The 18489-nt window shown below is 44.9% G+C and overlaps 1 protein-coding gene across 7 annotated transcripts in view; it reads right to left on the bottom strand.

Annotated features, from left to right (window-relative positions):
• The window catches only part of PAFAH2 (platelet activating factor acetylhydrolase 2), a 43749-nt gene that overhangs the window by 7755 nt on the left and 17505 nt on the right, over positions 1-18489 (bottom strand). For all 7 annotated transcript variants that reach the window (XR_009700552.1, XR_009700551.1, XM_061186962.1 and 4 more), the window contains exons 2-10: positions 17955-18096; positions 16842-16995; positions 15964-16060; positions 11870-11938; positions 11345-11486; positions 10282-10395; positions 6733-6824; positions 5132-5302; positions 2455-2609 (exon numbers count right to left, since the gene is read on the bottom strand). Coding sequence is in view for 5 of the 7 variants with exons in the window: in XM_061186962.1 (XP_061042945.1) it covers positions 2455-2609; positions 5132-5302; positions 6733-6824; positions 10282-10395; positions 11345-11486; positions 11870-11938; positions 15964-16060; positions 16842-16995; positions 17955-18044 (1084 nt within the window). In the remaining 2 variants the exon portion in view is untranslated. The remainder of the gene's footprint in view (positions 1-2454; positions 2610-5131; positions 5303-6732; positions 6825-10281; positions 10396-11344; positions 11487-11869; positions 11939-15963; positions 16061-16841; positions 16996-17954; positions 18097-18489) is intronic.

Raw genomic sequence — 18489 nt, 5'->3', positions numbered from 1 at the left:
AAAATAAATAAAAAATAAATTAAATAAATTTAAAAAAAAATTCAAACTTATTTCAGCAAATACATGGGCTTCTAGATCTGGTTTCTGCCCACTTCTCTACCTTTATCTTCCAACAATTCACTATCCTGAACTCCAAATACACTAAACACAGCTTCTCAAAACTGACCAAGCCCACACCAGTCTTTGTGCCTCTGTCTAGAAGACCCTTGGCCCCTCCCTGCCTAGTGAGCGTTACTCATCTCTAACATTAAAGACAAGCATCATTTTGTCTAGGGAGCCTCCTTTCCTAGCTGTCCTTTCCCTTCCGTCAGAGTTAGGGCCTGTCCTCTGTGTCTCCCAAAGACTCAGTGCATCCCTGGGTCAGCAGAGCCACTGCCAGAACAGTGCAGCAATGAAGTACCTGGGCTTTCGAATCAGACAGCCGAGGGGGCATTCTGGCTTTGCTACTTACTAACCAGATAACCTTGGATGAATTACTTAAATTTTCTAAGCTTTAGTATCCTCGTCTGTAAAATGGAGTTAATAATAAAAGCACCCATTGGAAAGGGCCATCTGCAGGATTATACATGCTAATGTAACTAAAGTACTCAGCAGAAGGCCTGGCATAAAGCACGTCCTCAACAATCTTCCTACAATCTAAGACTCTCCTAATCTTCTGCTGGTCTCCAATAGTGAGTATCTTAGCTCAATGGACATTGCTACTCAAGCGAGAGCAATCATGCCATGGTGGGCTCCCCTGTCATCTTTAGCTCTCCCCTAATGATATGATGCCTAAGAGGAAACAGGGAAAGTGGGCTGAGGACCGTGTAACCAGGCCCCGTTAAAGTCTTGAGACATGGATCCATTCCTCTCCTACCAAGTGATAAGAGTGATGCTCTAAGGTCTCTCTTAACCCTAAAGGCTCTAAACCCATGCTGGCACAATGGCTCATGATGAGCAAGATGAAATGAACAGGCATAAATATTAAAATGTAAATTTAGGTTCAAAAAGTCAATACATTCAAAATAGGACAGATACATTTTAAAAGCAAACTCAATCCAAATCAGATTTGTTTGGCACTTGGTGGAAAGGTTAATACACTCAGGCCATCCAACTAGAAGTCTAGTGTCCAGAGCTCAGAGGTGACAGTCCTGCTGTACCAGGCACTGGCCCGACCCCATCTGGCATGTCGTGTTCAAGTCAGGGCAGCACATGTTAAAAGGCACACCAACAAACAGCACATCCAAAGGGGGAAATAAATGGCCCCACGGGAAACTGCACAGGGAACAGGTGGAGGTACCAGGCACATTTAGCTTAATGAACAGAAAACTCAGAGAGGACACCATAGGTGACTTCAAATATCTAAAGAGCTGCCATGTACAGGGGTCTGAGGCTTCTCGGGGTAGCTCTTGAGGGGATACCCAAGGCAAGTGGGGAGGAGTTACAAAGAATCAGATCTTGGTCTTAGGTTAGAGTTAGGTCAAACCTAACTTCCCTTCTGAAGGAAGCTGCCTTACGCCCAGCAGAGGGAGCTGAAGATGAAAGGATGCCACGGGGAGAGAGAACAAGCCGCACGTGGTTCAAGCCAACCGAAGTGATAAGGAAGCAGAAACAGTGGATACGCAGATGCTCTCAGCAAGAGTAAAAGTACAGACGGGAAAGAGGAAAAATGCAGACCGGAGCAAAGAGAAACAGAGATGTCATGAGAGGAAGAGACAGAGAGACTGAGCCCAAGAGAGAGACAGAGAGAAGTCAGTCCTACAAGCTACCTCGGTTCCTGTAACTTTTCCCTTCCCTGCCTGGCCAGGTGTACTCTCATAAACAAACTGTCCTTTCTTCTCGAGGTAAATTAGTGGATCTCTAGTCCTTGTAACCAAAAAAAGCCTAACTAGAATATCAATTCTTAAAACTATTGAAGTTTCCAGTGACGGAGAGGGCTGACCCTCAGAGCAGCGCACTCTCCATGCTGCGCGACCACACAGCAGGGAAGATAATGAGAGGATGTCTTCTCTGGGTGGGAGGCTGGACCAAAGACCTCTACAGGTCTTGCCATTTGCTGGCCTGTGATTTATGACATGAATCATCATCCTTCTATGCTTTTTCTTTTTTTAAATAGCACTTCCACAATTTAGCCCATCTATCGTCATAACCTCCTCCACAGCACAGATAAGGTGAGCGCTAATGAGTTAAAACAGAGGTAGTGGAGTAGAGAGAGGTGAATGTTCCATTTACAGTGAGGAAACCAAGGCTCAGAAAAGTTAAATGACTAGGTCAAGGTCATTCAGGTGGTAAGAGACAGAATCAGGATCTCCAAACTTTCAGCTAAGTGTTCTTTCTAGAATTCTATGTAACTCTCTCCTTCACTCACGTTTTGCCATAAATCTCCCTGATCCGAGACATGTCAGTATAGACCACTGTGCAGGGAAATCTAAGAGACCCCCCCAGCTGCCCCACGAGCCCCAGTTCTCTCCTTACCAAGGTGCTTCTGCAGGAAGGCCAGCATGGCCCGCACCACAGTCTCCTGACCTTTATAGGGGTCCAAGCTCCCATGGGTTTGAGTGGAGAAGAATTTACCAATCCAGTTACCAGCCACAAAAGCAAAGTCAGTTTGACTCCGATGAACAGAACCACTAAAAGAAAAGAAAAACAAGTATCTGGTAGGGCTCTGGAGGCTAGGGCACATAAATATTTAAGCACCTACAATGTGCAAGGTGCTTTACATGCATTATCTCACTTAATTTTCACAACTATCTTGTAAGGGAAGTATTTTCCTCTTTGACAGACCAGAGGAGAGAAATGATCTGCCCAAGTTCACACAGCTAGTAAGGGATGGAGCTAGGATTTGAAAGGAGGTATACCTGGCTTCAAAGCTGCTTCAACTCCTAGACCATAAGGCCAGACTATGCAGGGAAAAGGCGGAGTCAGCTGGAGAGCGGATGGGGCATTGAGGCGAGGTCTGCAGCACCTGCCATTCCTACGTTATTATAAACTATCACAGACTTGCCATTCCCATGTTATTATAAACTATCACCCCACGGTTTTTACCCAGTGACTTCTGAACATTCACAAAACTTATCAGCTCCATCTTTAGCTCAGAACTGTACACAAAGTAAACAGGAAAAAGAAATAACTTGCCATTAAGTAATCAGAAAAGTTAGGGCAAGTGCTTGTAAAAGAGTGTTTCTGGATCAGAACTTAAGTCCTTTGACATCAAATGCACTTAATTTGAAGGTGAAATTCTCACTAGGTTCATTTCTAGCTAAATTACTCATAACTAAATTTACTAGTCAATTCAATGAGGGAAGGAAGATCTAAATGTTAAACTCTATTTGATATCATGCAGAAAAACTGACTTTAAAATGGATTATCTAAGGCACATATGAAAGTATAAAGAAAAATATAATGGATACTTGAGTATCCAGCACTCAGCTTAAGAAATAATATATTGTCATGAGTTAAATCCAGGGACTTCCCTGGTGGCGCAGTGGTTAAGAATCCGCCTGCCAATGCAGGGGACATGGGTTCGATCCCTGGTCTGGGGAGATCCCACATGCCGCGGAGCAACTAAGCCCATGAGCCACAACTACTGACCCTGCGCTCCAGAGCCTGTGAGCCATAACTACTGAGCTCACGTGCCACAACTACTGAAGTCCGCATGCCTAGAGCCTGTGCTCCACAACAAGAGAAGCCACTGCAATGTGAGGCACGTGCACTGCAACGAAGAGTAGTCCCCACTCTCCACAACTAGAGAAAGTCTGTGTGCAGCAACAAAGACCCAACGCAGCCAAAAATAAATAAATAAAATAAATTTATTTTAAAAAAAAAAGAGCTAAATCCGCAGTTTTTGTGTATCCCTTCCCAAATGCTCTCCCTCCTCTCCAGAGGTCACGGTTATCCTGGATCTGAATGGCTTAGGGAAACTGTCAAGCAGTCCTCTGCTGCCATGAAATCAAAATAAAAGGAGAGGGGCTGGCCCCAAGGAAAACAGCCTGGGCCAAGATGGGCAAGGGAAGAAGCCATGGCCTACTGAGCAGACCCCTAGCAGTCCGGGCTTTGGATCTGGCATTTCAACCACCTGAATGAGTCCATAGGTCCATGACATGTAGTTACTTGTCATTTCGCTGAAATAGGACCTGCGATCCTTGAATCATGTGGGCTATTTGGCTCAAGTACAGGGCAGGACCAAGTCAGAGACTTGTCAGTGAGACTTTAGCCCTGAACCTGTAGCTCTAAGCCACTTCCTATGTAAAGTTCATTTCTTTTTTTTTTTATAAATTTATTTATTTTATTTTATTTTATTTATTTTTGGCTGCGTTGGGTCTTCGTTGCTGCACGTGGGCTTTTCTCTGGTTGTGGCAAGCAGGGGCTACTCTTTGTTGCAGTGCGCAGGCTTCTCATTGTGGTGGCTTCTTTTGTTGTGGAGCACGGGCTCTAGGCGTGTGGGCTTCAGTAGTTGTGGCACACGGGCTCAGTAGTTGTGGCACACAGGCTCTAGGTGTGGTGCACGGGCTTAGTCGCTCCACGGCATGTGGGATCTTCCTGGACCAGGGCTTGAACCCGTGTCCCCTGCATTGGCAGGCGGATTCTTAACCACTGCGCCACCAGGGAAGCCCTAAAGTTCATTTCTTAAAGTCACTCAAAATCTTCTCTCTGTGAAAAATGTCTCCTAAAATCAAACCATCTGACAGTGTTGATGGAAGTGAAGAGAATGTGGTTTCTCTCAGGCAGAGAATAGATGGTTCATGGAAGATACCTGAATTTAGGTATTCAGGAAGGTCTCTAAAAATCCATCCTGTGAGTGCCAAAGGTCTACTATATCCACACTCTTCAAAAGACTCGATAAAATTCCCAAGTGAGATTAGAGATTCCTGGAGTCCACCCAGACCCACACCTCTTCCTCTCTAACACATAATCCCATAACACCCTGTCATAAAGTCATATAAACTAGTGAAGAAATCACTGTAGGTGGAGCTAAGTGGAGAAGAAGGACAGATATGAAATTCCAAAGGAATTAAGATTTTGAAATTCAGGAGGTATTCATGTATTCTATCAATGGGTAGAACTTCTGGATAATTTAGAGGAAATTACGGGAGCCACAGCTGAGTAGAAAATGGAGAGGACACTGGGGATCATGATCTTGGAGTTTACTCACAGGACAGTTATGATCCTGGATTGGTCATGCTGGGCACAAATCTTCTTCATCAAGTTGACGCTCTCCATTGTCTGGAATTTCTCAGCATTGATGAAAAATATAGGGCCTCGGGCCGTGGGGTAAAAGTCACGTTCCAGAGGAAACATCCAAGCATCCAGAGCCACAGCACACCTGAAACAGGACCAGACATGTGGAACTGCCATGTAGAAACTCAAGCAAGAACAATTAGGGTAGTTCTCCCTTCAGTGGGGTAAAAGCTCAGAAAGCGAGGAAGGGGAACCAGGGCCCATACCCTTCAGTTAGGATCTTGGATAGAGATCACTTTTACCTGTCGCCAAAAATCCTTCTAGATTTTTAAACTCTCTGAAAACAAGGATCAGACCTCCTCCTTCTCTTGGATCTACTCTCAGGCAGCTGACCTGAGTCACACAGAATGGCACTTCATTCATTTACTCATTCATTCGTTCACCTCATCAAGTACCTACTATGTGCTTAACCTTGTGCTGTGGATCTAGAGATAAATGACACAGTTGTTGCTCTCCTGGAGCTCCCAGAATAGCAGTGGAGATAGAACACACAAGGTAGCAAAATACAGTTTAGTGCCCTGATTGCACAAGCTGCTAAGTAAGCCCAGAGCATACGTGGCAGGAACGTCAGGGAAAGCCTCCTTGGTGCCACAACTCAAAGTCATGGCCAGTTTGTCCAGCAGTAATCTCTGTCACCAAGGGCAAAACTAAGGCCCTAAGATTAGCATCCTACTCTCCCCCACCCCCAATGCTCCTCCAGTCTCCTCCAACTCAATAAAGGACAATCATCTTCCACTCAAATGATGGACACACAGATGAAAAACCTTGATTCCTCTCTTTCCTTCACCTCAAACACCACTAAGTCCTGAAAATTCTAAAACCTATCCTGACTCTCTTCACTTCTCTCCATCCCACTATCTCCATCCTAAAGCAAATCCCTCATCTCTCACCTTGATTCTGAAATAGCCTCCTTCTACTTAGCCTCCTTGTTTCCAGTCTTATCCTGCTACAACCCACTCTTCACATAGTGGTTTTTAAATGTAAATAAGATTTTTCTATACTTAAAATCTTTCAATGGTTTCCTGTCATACTTAGAATAAAATCTAACTTCCTTACTCTGGCCAAAAGGCCCCATGACCGGGCCCCTGTTTATCTCCCTGATCACACCTTGAATCACTTCCCCCTCGCTCACTATGGTCCTCCCACACTGAAACAGCAAGCTTCTTTCCACCTCAGGGCCTTTAGCTGTTCCCTCTGCCTAGAATGATCTTCTCCTAGATCTTTATGTGGTTGGTTTCTTTGCCTTTGAGTCTATCTTATGTCACTTTCTCCAGGAAGCGTCCACATACTCCAGCTTATTAGCCTATTTTACTTTCTTCGTTGCACTTGGGTGCCAGGGATTTGATTACTTGTTTACTAGTCTCCTCCCACAGCAACATAATTCCATGAAGTCAGAGACCTTGCTTTCTTCTTCACCACTGAATCCCCACCTCCCAAAACAGTACCTAGCACAAAATACATGCTGAATGAATGTATGGTGTGTGGAGCTAACAGCAGCATCACTGGGAAACTCACCGAAATCGGGTCTCCTTGGCCAAAGCCAGAATAGCTGTGGCCCCTCCAAATGAATGTCCCATTACAGCCACGCGGCTCATGTCAATGCTGCCCTGAAAAAGCCAGGTCAGAAACACAGGGGTGCATTTTTAGGAACTCTTCAGGGGCAAGAGGAAGAAACAGTAAGACAATGATGCAGAAACACAATACAGTGGGCGAGACCTCCAAAACCACGGTATTAAGCGCCTCTTGCCCACTGGAGAGCAACGGGTCAGGCCACCCCTGGACTGAACAGCCTTCTGTAGGCAGGAATTCTGAAAACCACATTTTTCATCTTTATTTTAATAATCTTGCCACCTATAATATCTGGGCGAGGTAGATATTCAAATATCTATGAATAAATGAATAAACAGAAATTATATGACCTATCAGTATAAGAGCACGTTAAGAATAAGAACTCTCAGGACTTCCCTGGCGGTTCAGTGATCAGGACTCAGCGCTTTCACTGTGGTGGCCCGGGTTTGATTCCTGGTCAGGAAACTAAAATCCCACAAGCCACATGGCGCGGCCAAAAAAAAAAAAAAAAAAGAATAACAACTCACTTCATTTAGATCCTTGCCTTATAACCAATCCAACCAGAGGGATGGATGACACATGCACCAAGTCAAGGACAGAATGGGGGTGCTCCTACTGCCCCTCCACTTTGCTCTGAAGCAAGGACTGCTTGTACCAAAACCAACTCAGGTTCTACCTCCTCTGACATCTGTCGTGACTTTTATCTAGCAAAGTGAGCCTGCTCGCTCTAACGTGCTCTGCAGGCATCTATTTCTGGTTGTCCCCAGAAGCCTTCAGGACATGGTTATATAAAAAACCACTGCAGCTGCCTGCTAAGGGGCTCAAAAAATCTCGCCAGGATTTGCTGCCCAGCCTCTGCCCTGAACCCATGCTCTCCTTTGCTCTTCCCAACTTCTATCCCAAGTTTTTGTAGCTAAATTCTCCCCTCTTTGCTCAGTACCTTTGGATTGGTCAAGGTCTCTTCAGCTTTTTTAATAAGTTAATATATTTACATAACTCTAAAATCAGGAGTATATAGAGAAGTCTCCTACCTACCCTATTCCCTTTCCACAAAGTTGCCCACTCCCTACCCAGACAGGAAAGTTGCTTGCGTCTTTGCAGAGCTTACTTATGCCTACACAGGTAAACATGATTATATACTTTCCCCCCTTTACACAAGTGATATTGTATCTTACTTTTTTTATACAATAATATTAGTACATAAAGAGCTTCCGTATTCTTTTTTACAGCTACATTTGATTTCACCATGGTACAGACAGCTAGTGATCACCAAAACTGTTCTTCTTCCTGGACACACAGCTAGACTCTATTTCCCAGCAGTTAGATGTGGCCTTGTGACTTGATGTGAGTGATAGTGGTCTTGTGATAGAATATGAAAGTGATTATCTCCATTTACAGGCATGGTCTATAAAAACTCTTCCATACAAACCTCCATGCTCTTTCCCATTCCTGGCTTAACGTACATGGTGAAGTTGGGTTTCACAGGTGGAAGAGGGTAGAGCGATTAGAAGAAGGGAGCCTGGATCCCTGAGTCAGCCCTTGCATAGAAGCACCCATTTTGGACTTCAGGTGGGAGAGAAATAAATTTCTCTTTGTTAAGCCACTGAGATTTGGGGCTTACATGTTATAGCAATTAGTATTATCCAAAATAATAAATCCATTGTTCCATAATCTATTAAACCAGCTGTGGTCACTTATGGGTGAACATTTAGGATACTATCAATCTTTTGTTATTACAAACAACACTGGGATGAATAACCTTGTACATACATCATGTTACATGTGTGCAGGGATGTGTAAAATAAATTCCCAGAATTGGAAATTGCTGGGTCAAACACTATGTGCATTCATGCTGTTGAGAGCTATTGCCAAACTGCCCTGCATGGGGCAATCTGCACTCACACTGGCAATGGAGCAGAGCCTACTTCCCCACAGCTTTGCCGACAGGGTGAGTAATCAATTTCTGGATCTTGCTCAATCTGATAGAGGAAAATTCACTTAGCTTTTTTCATCCTGTATTTCTCCAAAAGGCTGCCTCTTAACTAATCCAACTACACATAGCCCGCCATCCCCCGCTGCCTGTCTCAGGCACACAGGCCCACAGGCCCATAGGCCTGAACTGCGGTGCCTGGCCCTGCTTATCCGGTGGGGACTGATGACATACACCATATAGCGGGCAAAGCTCTCTAGATTTCAGGTCCTGCCTTACCTATTGGCCATTCAGGCTGATGTTTCTTCCTGGAAGACTTTTCCAGAGCCTTTAAAAGATATTTTCTAAAGAGGCTTTGGGGCACACCGCATAGGCAAAAAGCCCCAGTTTAAAGTTTGACTCTACCACTTGCTTAGCTGTGTAACCCTGGGCAGATACTTAGCCTCTTAGATCCTTGGTTTCTTTCTATGTAAAGATATAACAATGCATATGTTTGTGAAAAGAGCTCTTATCATAGGAAGCCCTCATAAAGGAGTAATTATTACATATTTATATATATATATGTATATACCATTCTCACTCATACAATGGCATATTACATGGCTATTAAAAATCATGCCATAGAAAAATATTAACTGGAATAAGAAGACATTCATACTGTTTTGCTAAATGAAGAAAAAGGCCACAAAACAGCTTGTATTAAATAGTAACATTATTGTTTTTAAAAAAATGTATCTTAAAAGAACTGGAAGGACAAACATCAAAATGTCCAAAAAATTCCGTTTCTTTTTCCTTCATGCTTTTGTGTGATTTCTTGGTCCTCTAAATAAAGCCTGAGCTACTTTTGAAATTACGGAGGAAAGGACTGGATAGGGGAGGAAAATGTGCCTTCATAGGCACCAGATTCCATGGGGGGACAGTTTCTCTCCTCCTGGGGGGTTCTTAGGACTCCTTTAAAGGCAGGAACGAGCCTGCAGTAGACAACACACGTTGTATGCGGCTCCATAGCCCTTCCTTTGCGGAACAAACCATCACTCCCTCACCCATGCGGCCTCATGGGGCTGTCAGTCCTGGTGCTCAGGTTCCCCTGACCCGGAAATGGGTGTATAATGTAGGCAGGCCAACCAGAATACCCTATCCCTCTGGCACAGTGACTGGCCCGGAACAGGCATGTGACCCAAGCAGGCCATGGCCTTTCCAGATTGCTGAAAACTACCAGAGTTTCTTTTCCTTTTAGGTCTGGAGCTGAGTTGAGATGCAGGCTTGGAATATGCCAGCAACCACCTTTCTTGCCTAATGGAGAGAGTCTGGTGAGAATGAAGCCCATATACACAGAGTGGAGCTGAGCCGGGAGAAGGGAGAGAGTGCCAGAGCTTTGATGACAATGTTTGAGACCCTGGATCTAGCCATACTGGCCTGAAGCCAATCTGCTTTTGGTCTTCCTACTTAGTTGGGCCAATAAATTCTCTTTTGGTTTAAGCTAGTGAGTTAGGCTTCTGTTATTTGCAACCAAAAAAGTCTTGATGAATAAAATGTGCTCCAGGTCATACCAACTGTTGCCATACCTTCAAGGTCATCAGATCCAACCCTCCAGGCATGGTGTTGAGGACAGTCTGCCCAGCAGCGGCCTCTTGCAGGACAGTTAACACCCTCAGGCACTCGCTTACCCTCTGATGCACCTGCAACAGACAGTCCCAGTGGGAGCTGGAATACCGCACAACCATCCAGCGGGGATCTCGCTCCCCTACAGAGCCGAGGAAGAACGCAGAGACGATGTGCCCACGCACATCTCAGCCAGCACTGCGGTCCCCACACCCTGAGAAAGGCTTAGCTCCCTCACAGCCACTCACGTAAGCACCACCTAAAAGCACAATGAAGTCGGCCCTGCTGTTCAGACTCTACCTACCTACCCGTGGTACACAGGGGTATAATATGGGTATACAGTGTGCCATATGAAAGCACTTTGACAACAAAAGGACACAAAAGTGCTCCTATCATCAACCCAGTACTGGATTCCACTTGCCCACTTATAGCACATGTCTATTGTTTTTGTCTGCCTAGCACTCACCTGCCCCACTTCTCCTGTTAACCCTGACTTTTGAGGATTGCCCCTCCCCCAAAAAAATTTAGCAATGTATTTTGGATGAGAACTTCGTATTTTGGTACTTCTCCCCAGCCTCGGAGCCTCTATCCAGGATTTTTCATCTTGCACCTTGGCGTAGAAGTGGGGGACAACCCCAAAACAGCCCTATTCTCTCAGAGGGTGAGGGCAAACATATGCAACCTCATAAGGTAAGCCAGTTAGCAGATGAGACCAACCAGCAGAGGGACAGAGATAATAGCGAAAAACAAGTCCCAATGGCATTTGAGTCTGGTTCTAGCAGTCTTGCCCTTCCCTTGTCTGCTTATATAAGCCAACCAATTCTCCTTTTTGCCTAACAAGCTTAAGTTGGGTTTCTGTCACTTGCAATTGTAAGAGTCTTGATTAATACCTCATTTCTCTGATGTGACAAGCTCAGAACCACTATGACCAAGATTTCAAGAGAGGTTAGTTCAAAGTCTTCTTAGTGAGTGTTTTATAGGGAGGACAGGCTTAGTAACTCTCCCTCCCCACTGGCATAAGCCTACCTGGCAATTCCGAACGTGGAATTCCTTCTCCCCTTCCTCAATTTGACGGTGGGGGATCCATTCCTCCTCCAGTGACTCGCTGTTGGGCTGGTTCTCCTCTGGGGCCTGCTTGCAGAAACAGGTTGCCGCAGCTGACCCATCCCTGCAATACATGTGCCACCAGAGAGAAACCAGAAGACACTTGGACTTATTTCTCCCCTTTACCAAATCCTCCTTTTCAGCCAAGACATTCTAGATTATCCTTTAGCTAATAGGGAAAAAGATCGGGGGCACACATAGGAGAGTAGAAAAAAATGTGGATTTTGGAGACTGACCTGGGTTTGAACCCCAATTCAGCTATGTCACTTTCAGCAAGTTATTCAACATCTTTGAACCTTGGTTTCCTCACCTTTAAAATGAATATAACCCCTACCTTGCATAATGTTGTGAGGACTAGAAATAATATCTCTATAGGGAACTAGCCTATACCCTAGCCCACTGCAGGCACCCAACCCATGATGGTTCATTGTGACTGTCATCCCTCACCTGTGCTCTGGTACAGCAACCACAAAGCCATGGGAGGCCAGCTCCATGCAGAAGGCTGAATACAGTGTCCTAAAGATCCAGGAAGGAACCGAGAGAAGTGATCAAAAGAATGGCCTACCCTTAGCCCCTAGTCCAACCATGCTCTGCTAGTAGCCATCTCAAAAGATGGAATGGAGGAAGTTTCATTTGCAGCAGCCCTTCCCCAGGAGCTTTTTCCAGCCAGCATACCCCTGCTCTCACCAAGGCTCCAGTGTCCTCCTCCAGGGAGCATGTGCAAGTCAAGCCACCGTGTTTTTCAACCGCATACACTGACGCATCTCCTCCACCCCCAACCCCAAGAGTTTGGCTACTTCAAACAATTGCATTCTTATTGTCTATATATTGTATGTCTCCCAAATTAGTTGGTAAGCTCCTTGAGGACAGGGACTCTGGCTATTTCTTTAATATGCAAATATGCATCTGTGATTTAGCATGTGGGTTTTTTTGGTCTGTCCTCCAACTTTCCAGAAAAAATATGGCAGACACTGCTAATTGCCTACTCCAAACACCTATTTTTCCCTTCCTCCTTAATAACAGAATCTAATTTTCAGCTGAAGACACTCTCATGCAAAAAAATATGACATTTCCCAGCCTCTCTGCAGCCAGGTTTGTCTGTGTGATTAAGTTCTAGCCCAGCAATAGAAATATAATGCTATCCTCCTAAGTAATTTAAAACTTTCTAGTAGATATATTTTAAAAAGTAAAAAGAAACAGGTAGAATTAATTTTAATAATATATTTTATTTAACCCAATATAGCCAAAACATCATTTGAACATATAATCAAAATTTTTAAATTAATGAAATATTTTATTACATTCTCTTTTTTTTTCATATGAAGTATTTGAAATCCAATGTGTGTTTTATACTTATAGCACATCTCAGTTTGGACCAGCCATATTTCAAATGTTCAATATGCACATGTGGTTAGAAGCTACCAATAATGGACAGAGCAGCTCTAGTCAATGGGATGTAAGCAGTTGTGTTATATAGAACTTTCAGGAGAGTTCTCCCTTCCTATTGCATGGACTGCGGATGTAATGGTTAGACCTAAAGCAGCCTGGGTCATGAGATACCCTTAGAAATAGAAGCTACACGTCTAGTTTTCTGACAGCTTTGTAGAACTATCATATCAGCTCTGTCTACCTGTAGCTTTCTTTTTATCTGAGCAAAAAATAAATTTTATGTTATTTAGGTCACTATTGTTTGGGGTTTTTCTGTGAAATACAACTTACTCAGATCCTAATTGATGCGGAAAGTCAGTATCTTAAGTTTCTTTTCACCTTCTCTCACTTCTCTCAGGGAGGCAAAGAACTGGACTTGAGAGCCAGAGACTTCTGATCCCTTCCCAGTTTAAACTGTAACTTTGGACAAGTCTGCCTTTCAGAGCCTGTTTGCTCATCTGTAAAATATGCATCCCCCTCCCCACGTATCTCACAGGACTGTGTGGGAACCAAAGGAGACAGAGGCACATTACAAATGGCTAGGTAATGTTTAAATATATATACTCCTCCCTGGGATGGGAAGCCAGAGGTCTGTGACTCATGGGAAGGATTTCAGGTCCTGAATTAACCGCAGATGCAACAAGAGGAAACCATGTCCCTTTACCTCCCTGCCCCTTTTCTTGGAATTTCACTATGGTTAATGAAGAGTATTTATAACTGATTCACCCCAGTCTATTGAGATCTGAAGCCTCAATACAGACTCTTAGTCCAAAAAGACCACTCTAAAGTCATGTCTTCACCTGCTCTCTCTATAAAATACCTGTCAGCTTAGGAAATAATATTTCTTAGCTTCTTTTCCCCACTAGACTACAATCTGAAAGCAGGGTCTCTATTTTATTCACTACCACATACCCAACCCCAGCATAGCACATGGCAGGTACTAAATTTACTGAATAAGAAATCAACATTGAAAACCATCTTGGACTTCCCTGGTGGTGCAGTAGTTAAGAATCCACCTGCCAATGCAGGGGGTACGGACGGTTCGAGCCCTGGTCTGGGAAGATCCCACATGCCGCAGAGCAACTAAGTCCGTGCGCCACAACTACTGAGCCTGCGCTCTAGAGCCTGCAAGCCACAACTGCTGAGCCCATGTGCCACAATTACTGAAGCCCGTGCACCTAGAGCCCGTGCTCCGCAACAAGAGAAGCCACCACAATGAGAAGCCCACTCGCCGCATCTAGAGAAAGCCCGCGTGCAGCCATGAAGACCCAACGCAGCCAAAAATAAAAATAAATTAATTAAAAAAAAAAAAGAAAACCATCTTGCTGCCTTTCTAGCCTCATCTCCACATCTGCTCTCCACTTCCTGCCATGCGCTACAGTTATGTGAATCCATATTCAGTCTCCTCTAGTGGATGCAAATTCCTTGATTTGTTTATCTCTATATGTCCCACCTTCTTTTCATGCCAAGGAGCTGGCACAGAGCTCAACAGATATCTGCTGAATGTATGGAACCTAGCAAAACATAAATATTCCTTGGGAAACTACTATTTTCCAGGTAATGCCCTAGGCACTGGGAAAGATAGAAGACAGACATGGTCTCTGCCTTTGTGGAGCTTACAATCTAGTTAAAAAGACAGACATTAAAGAATAATCACATAAGTAATTAATTCATTACAATTATGTTAAGTACTGAGAGGTACAGATTGTCTTATGAAAGCACACCACCGGAAAACTTAACCTAATATAATATAGGGGTCAGGATGGGTGTCCCTAAGAAAGTGACACCAAAACTAAGACCCTTAAGGTAATTTGGAATTAGCCAGGCAAAAGACGAAAAGGAGGAAGAGGAAGAGAGAAGGAGAACAGCAAGTATTCCAGGCAAAGGGAACAGCCACAATGCACAGCACAAATGAAATCCCTGAGGCAGAAACTAACATAGTGCCTTTAGGGCTGTTTGTCTGGAGAACTGGAGTAGGGCAAGTAGCAAGCAACAAGGCTGGAAACTTTGTCCTGGACCTGCATTCAGGTAAGCCAATGACAAGAGCTGAATTAAGTTCAAAGGGCTATTAAAAAGATCTAGATAGGGAAGTGACATTCATTCATTCATTCATTCATTCAACAAATATTTATTGCACATCTACAATATGCCAGGCACTGTTCTAGGTGCTGGAATGACAAGATCATATTTGGTTTTAAAATAGATCTGCCTGGCTACAGTGTAGACAATGGTTTGGGTGGGGGTGGGAGGTGTGAAAAGGCAAGAATAGATGCCTTTGTGTAACACTCTGGGACATAAACTAGACTTATATGTTGATGAATGAACACACAGAGAGAATATTCACAAGCTTAAATAAGAACGCATGTACTACAGTTATTAAGCTATGTATATAACACACCAAGGTGTAAAAATCAGAATTCATGGGGAGACTTCTGAATGGATACTGACTTGTAAAACTTGGACCAGTGTTTCCCGAAATCTGGTGAAAGAGATCTTACAGTTCATCACCCCACGATCCTCCACATAGAGAGACAGAGAGGAAAACTGGCAGGCGTGTGCACCTATTAGGTGCCTGTCTGAGTCCTCATAACCCACACTGTGGGAGCGGCATTCCATTTGACAGATGAGGAAATCTAGGCTCAGAGAGTTCTACCACAGTCCCGAGCTCACAGAGTGCAGTGGTATGGCTGAGATTTACAGCTGAGGCTGCAGGCTCCACGGGAGCTGGAGCGAGTCTGTCTTCCTCATCACTACGCCAGTGCCCCAGGCCGAGGTGCCCTCAACGTAGGTTGAATAAATGCCTCTCTGACCATAAAGCTCAAGCTCCTTCTAGTACTTCTGGGCTGTTATAGAGGAAGAAAGCTAAAAGCAAGTATTTATATAAATGCTGGAACATGAGAAGCCAAGGATATAAAAGGCTCCACCGGGTGAAAGGGGCCTGGGGGAAGGCCTTCTGGAGAAGGTGGACCCAGTGCCTTGGGATGAAGCACATGGTAGATAAGAAAACTGGCAAATGGAAATATGCGTTTCCCTGACCTTTGAGAATAAGCTAAGACTCAGCAGCTGCAACCAGGCAAGGAATATGACAAGGTCTGGGGCAGAGCAGCTCTTACCTGAAGGCTCCCAGGCCATGGGAGAAGATGATCAAGGGGTATCCAGAGTCCTTTGTCTTAAAGGGGCCATTCCAGCTAACAGGCAGGCGACAAGATCCTAGCAGAGACAAGGGCTATAGAATCTCCGGCTCAATGCGAAGGGCAGCCTGGGCACAGGGGTGATGAGGACATGTGGCCCTCCTTGCAGAAGAACCGCCTTTTGCCCGAGCAGCCCAGGACAATCAATCACCTATTCTTTCCCCTCTTCTCCCCTAGGGAGCATAAACACAAGAGAAAATGGGCAGATAAACCCAAAGGGGAAGTACTGAACAACTTACAGAGTAAGTCCCTGAGATGCCAAGGCAGCGGGTAGAGTTCCTAACAGTGGGGCCTTTGGGGAAAGGGGATGATTCAATGTCATCTGACCCAGAAGAGGGAGGAGCTAGAGAGGCAACTGCAGGAGACAGTATGCTCCTTGGCAGTTAAGAACGTTTCTTTGAGCTACACTATAGCTGGCACAGAGTGGAATTAATATGTGCTGAGTAAATGAGTAATAGCCACCATCCATGGAACACATTCTATATCCCAAGCACTGCACTAGAGTACATGTTTTACATATGTCCCACACTATAACCCCGCAAAAGTATCAGATATTCAGACACATTTTAAGTAACTTGCCCAAGCCCCACAGTTAGTAAATGATAAAGTCTGGATTCGAATCCAAGACAGTCTAACTCTATAACCAAAGCTCTTATGTACATAATTCTCTCCAACTCTCCATACCACACTGGCTAATGGATGCCCCACTACAAAAGGGCTGGGCAATGCAAACTGTAATGTACTGTGTCTGCCTTGGGATCTCCTAGGAACATAATCAAGCAGCTGGGAGAGAATCTTACCCACAGCCAGGTTGAACAGCAAACCCCCCCAGCGCTTATTAAACTTCAGGTAATCAGCCAGGCCAGTGAAGTACTCATAGCGGGGAATCCACAGGGGCTGCTCTGTGGTCTCCTCTGCCTCTTGGCAGGGGTAGAAGAGTCGAAAGAAGCTCCCCTGTAAGGAAGAAAAGAGAGCAGCTGCTCAGAGCAAGAAGCCCAAGCATGGCTAGATTTCCCAACAGACACATTCAGCAGGTGTTTGGGGCACCAGCAAAGCACCAAAACAGGGAAACTTTACCTTCAATTCCTATATCTGAATTTTGTATTCAGAAAATCCAGAAAGAAGCAATTTTATGTTTAGCATACATGTAAGGCTTATGTCATTTCAAACAGCCAACTGTATTTTGAATTACATCTGAGGGGTACTACAATATTCCCAATGCTTGAGATATCAAAAGGTTTAAATCTGGCCCTGAGCCCAGGCCTGGAGGAGTCCCAGGAGCGAGGCATTAGCCCTCACGCTGAATGGGGCGGCATTGGTGGGTCACCCAGGACAATCCTCCAGGCTGGCCCCTGGGAAGCAACAGCAGCACACTCATTTCACATGGGAGTAGGTGAGAGGTTACCAGGAAGTATGTGCCTCTCACAAGGGATGGGGGAGTTCAAGGGCCAGCAGAGAATAACCTAGGAACTGATGGAGGGAAAGTCCCGAACCAAAGTACGAGAGGGAAATAGATGAAGGCAGGAGAGGAAGAAAAGGAGGCTGTCTTCCTACCCGGGTCAGGGAGTCAAAGGTCAATGGCACACGGTCCACTGCTCTTCCTCTCATACACTCAGATTAAGATGAGATCCAAAACCTTTCCAGGATCAGGCATCTGCTCTCAAGACATCTGAGAGCTACCTTTGAAGCTAGAGGCCCCATTTCCTCTGAGCCAGAAAAAGAACCCATAATCTCTTGTCTATTGAGATGCTTCTAATTGGAAAGAGGAAGAAAAAGGTCAGGGAAAAGAGACCTAGGGGCTCTACAACCAAATCCAGACCAGCTCTAACTCAGTTTTCCCCCACCCGCATCAGACTCACTATCAATAAGTCCTGTGCAGACAGAAGCAGCGGAGACGTGCTGGAGACACTTACCTGGAGACTCTGACCCTCCATCACATCCCCACAGCCTACGAGGTGGGATCCCGTGACAGGCGGAAAGCCCACGGACTGGTTGACCCCCATTTCATCACCAGTTGAACTGAACAACGACTTGGGCCGTGGCTGAACTTGACGGCTGGAGGGTGGAACATAGAACAGCCTCTTGCTGGTTTCCTCTCAGCTTCCTGTTGCTTATTCGTGTCATCTGCCACCCCTATCCACCCCTCCTTATCACCCCTCCTTCCCGCCGGTGACTCAGTCAATCTTCCACATCATCCACTTTGCTACACTGCCTTTACTAAGGTTTAGGGGCTGCTTTTTCTGTTGGTGGTGGTGGAGAGGTAAGGAGATGGTCATGAAAAGGAAAGAGAGCCTCCATACTCCTCAAAACCCACTAACAAGTGTTTATTCAGCACCGATTATGTGCCCAGCACAGCAGTAACTGCTGCATAGACTATAACACAGACCTTGTCCTCATGAAGCTAAGAATAACAATAACTACTGCCATCAATTATTTACTCTGTGTCAG

The sequence above is a fragment of the Eubalaena glacialis genome, chromosome 3 (assembly GCF_028564815.1).
Source record: "Eubalaena glacialis isolate mEubGla1 chromosome 3, mEubGla1.1.hap2.+ XY, whole genome shotgun sequence".
Lineage (NCBI taxonomy): Eukaryota > Metazoa > Chordata > Mammalia > Artiodactyla > Balaenidae > Eubalaena > Eubalaena glacialis.
This window is presented reverse-complemented; position numbering and strand designations above follow the sequence as displayed.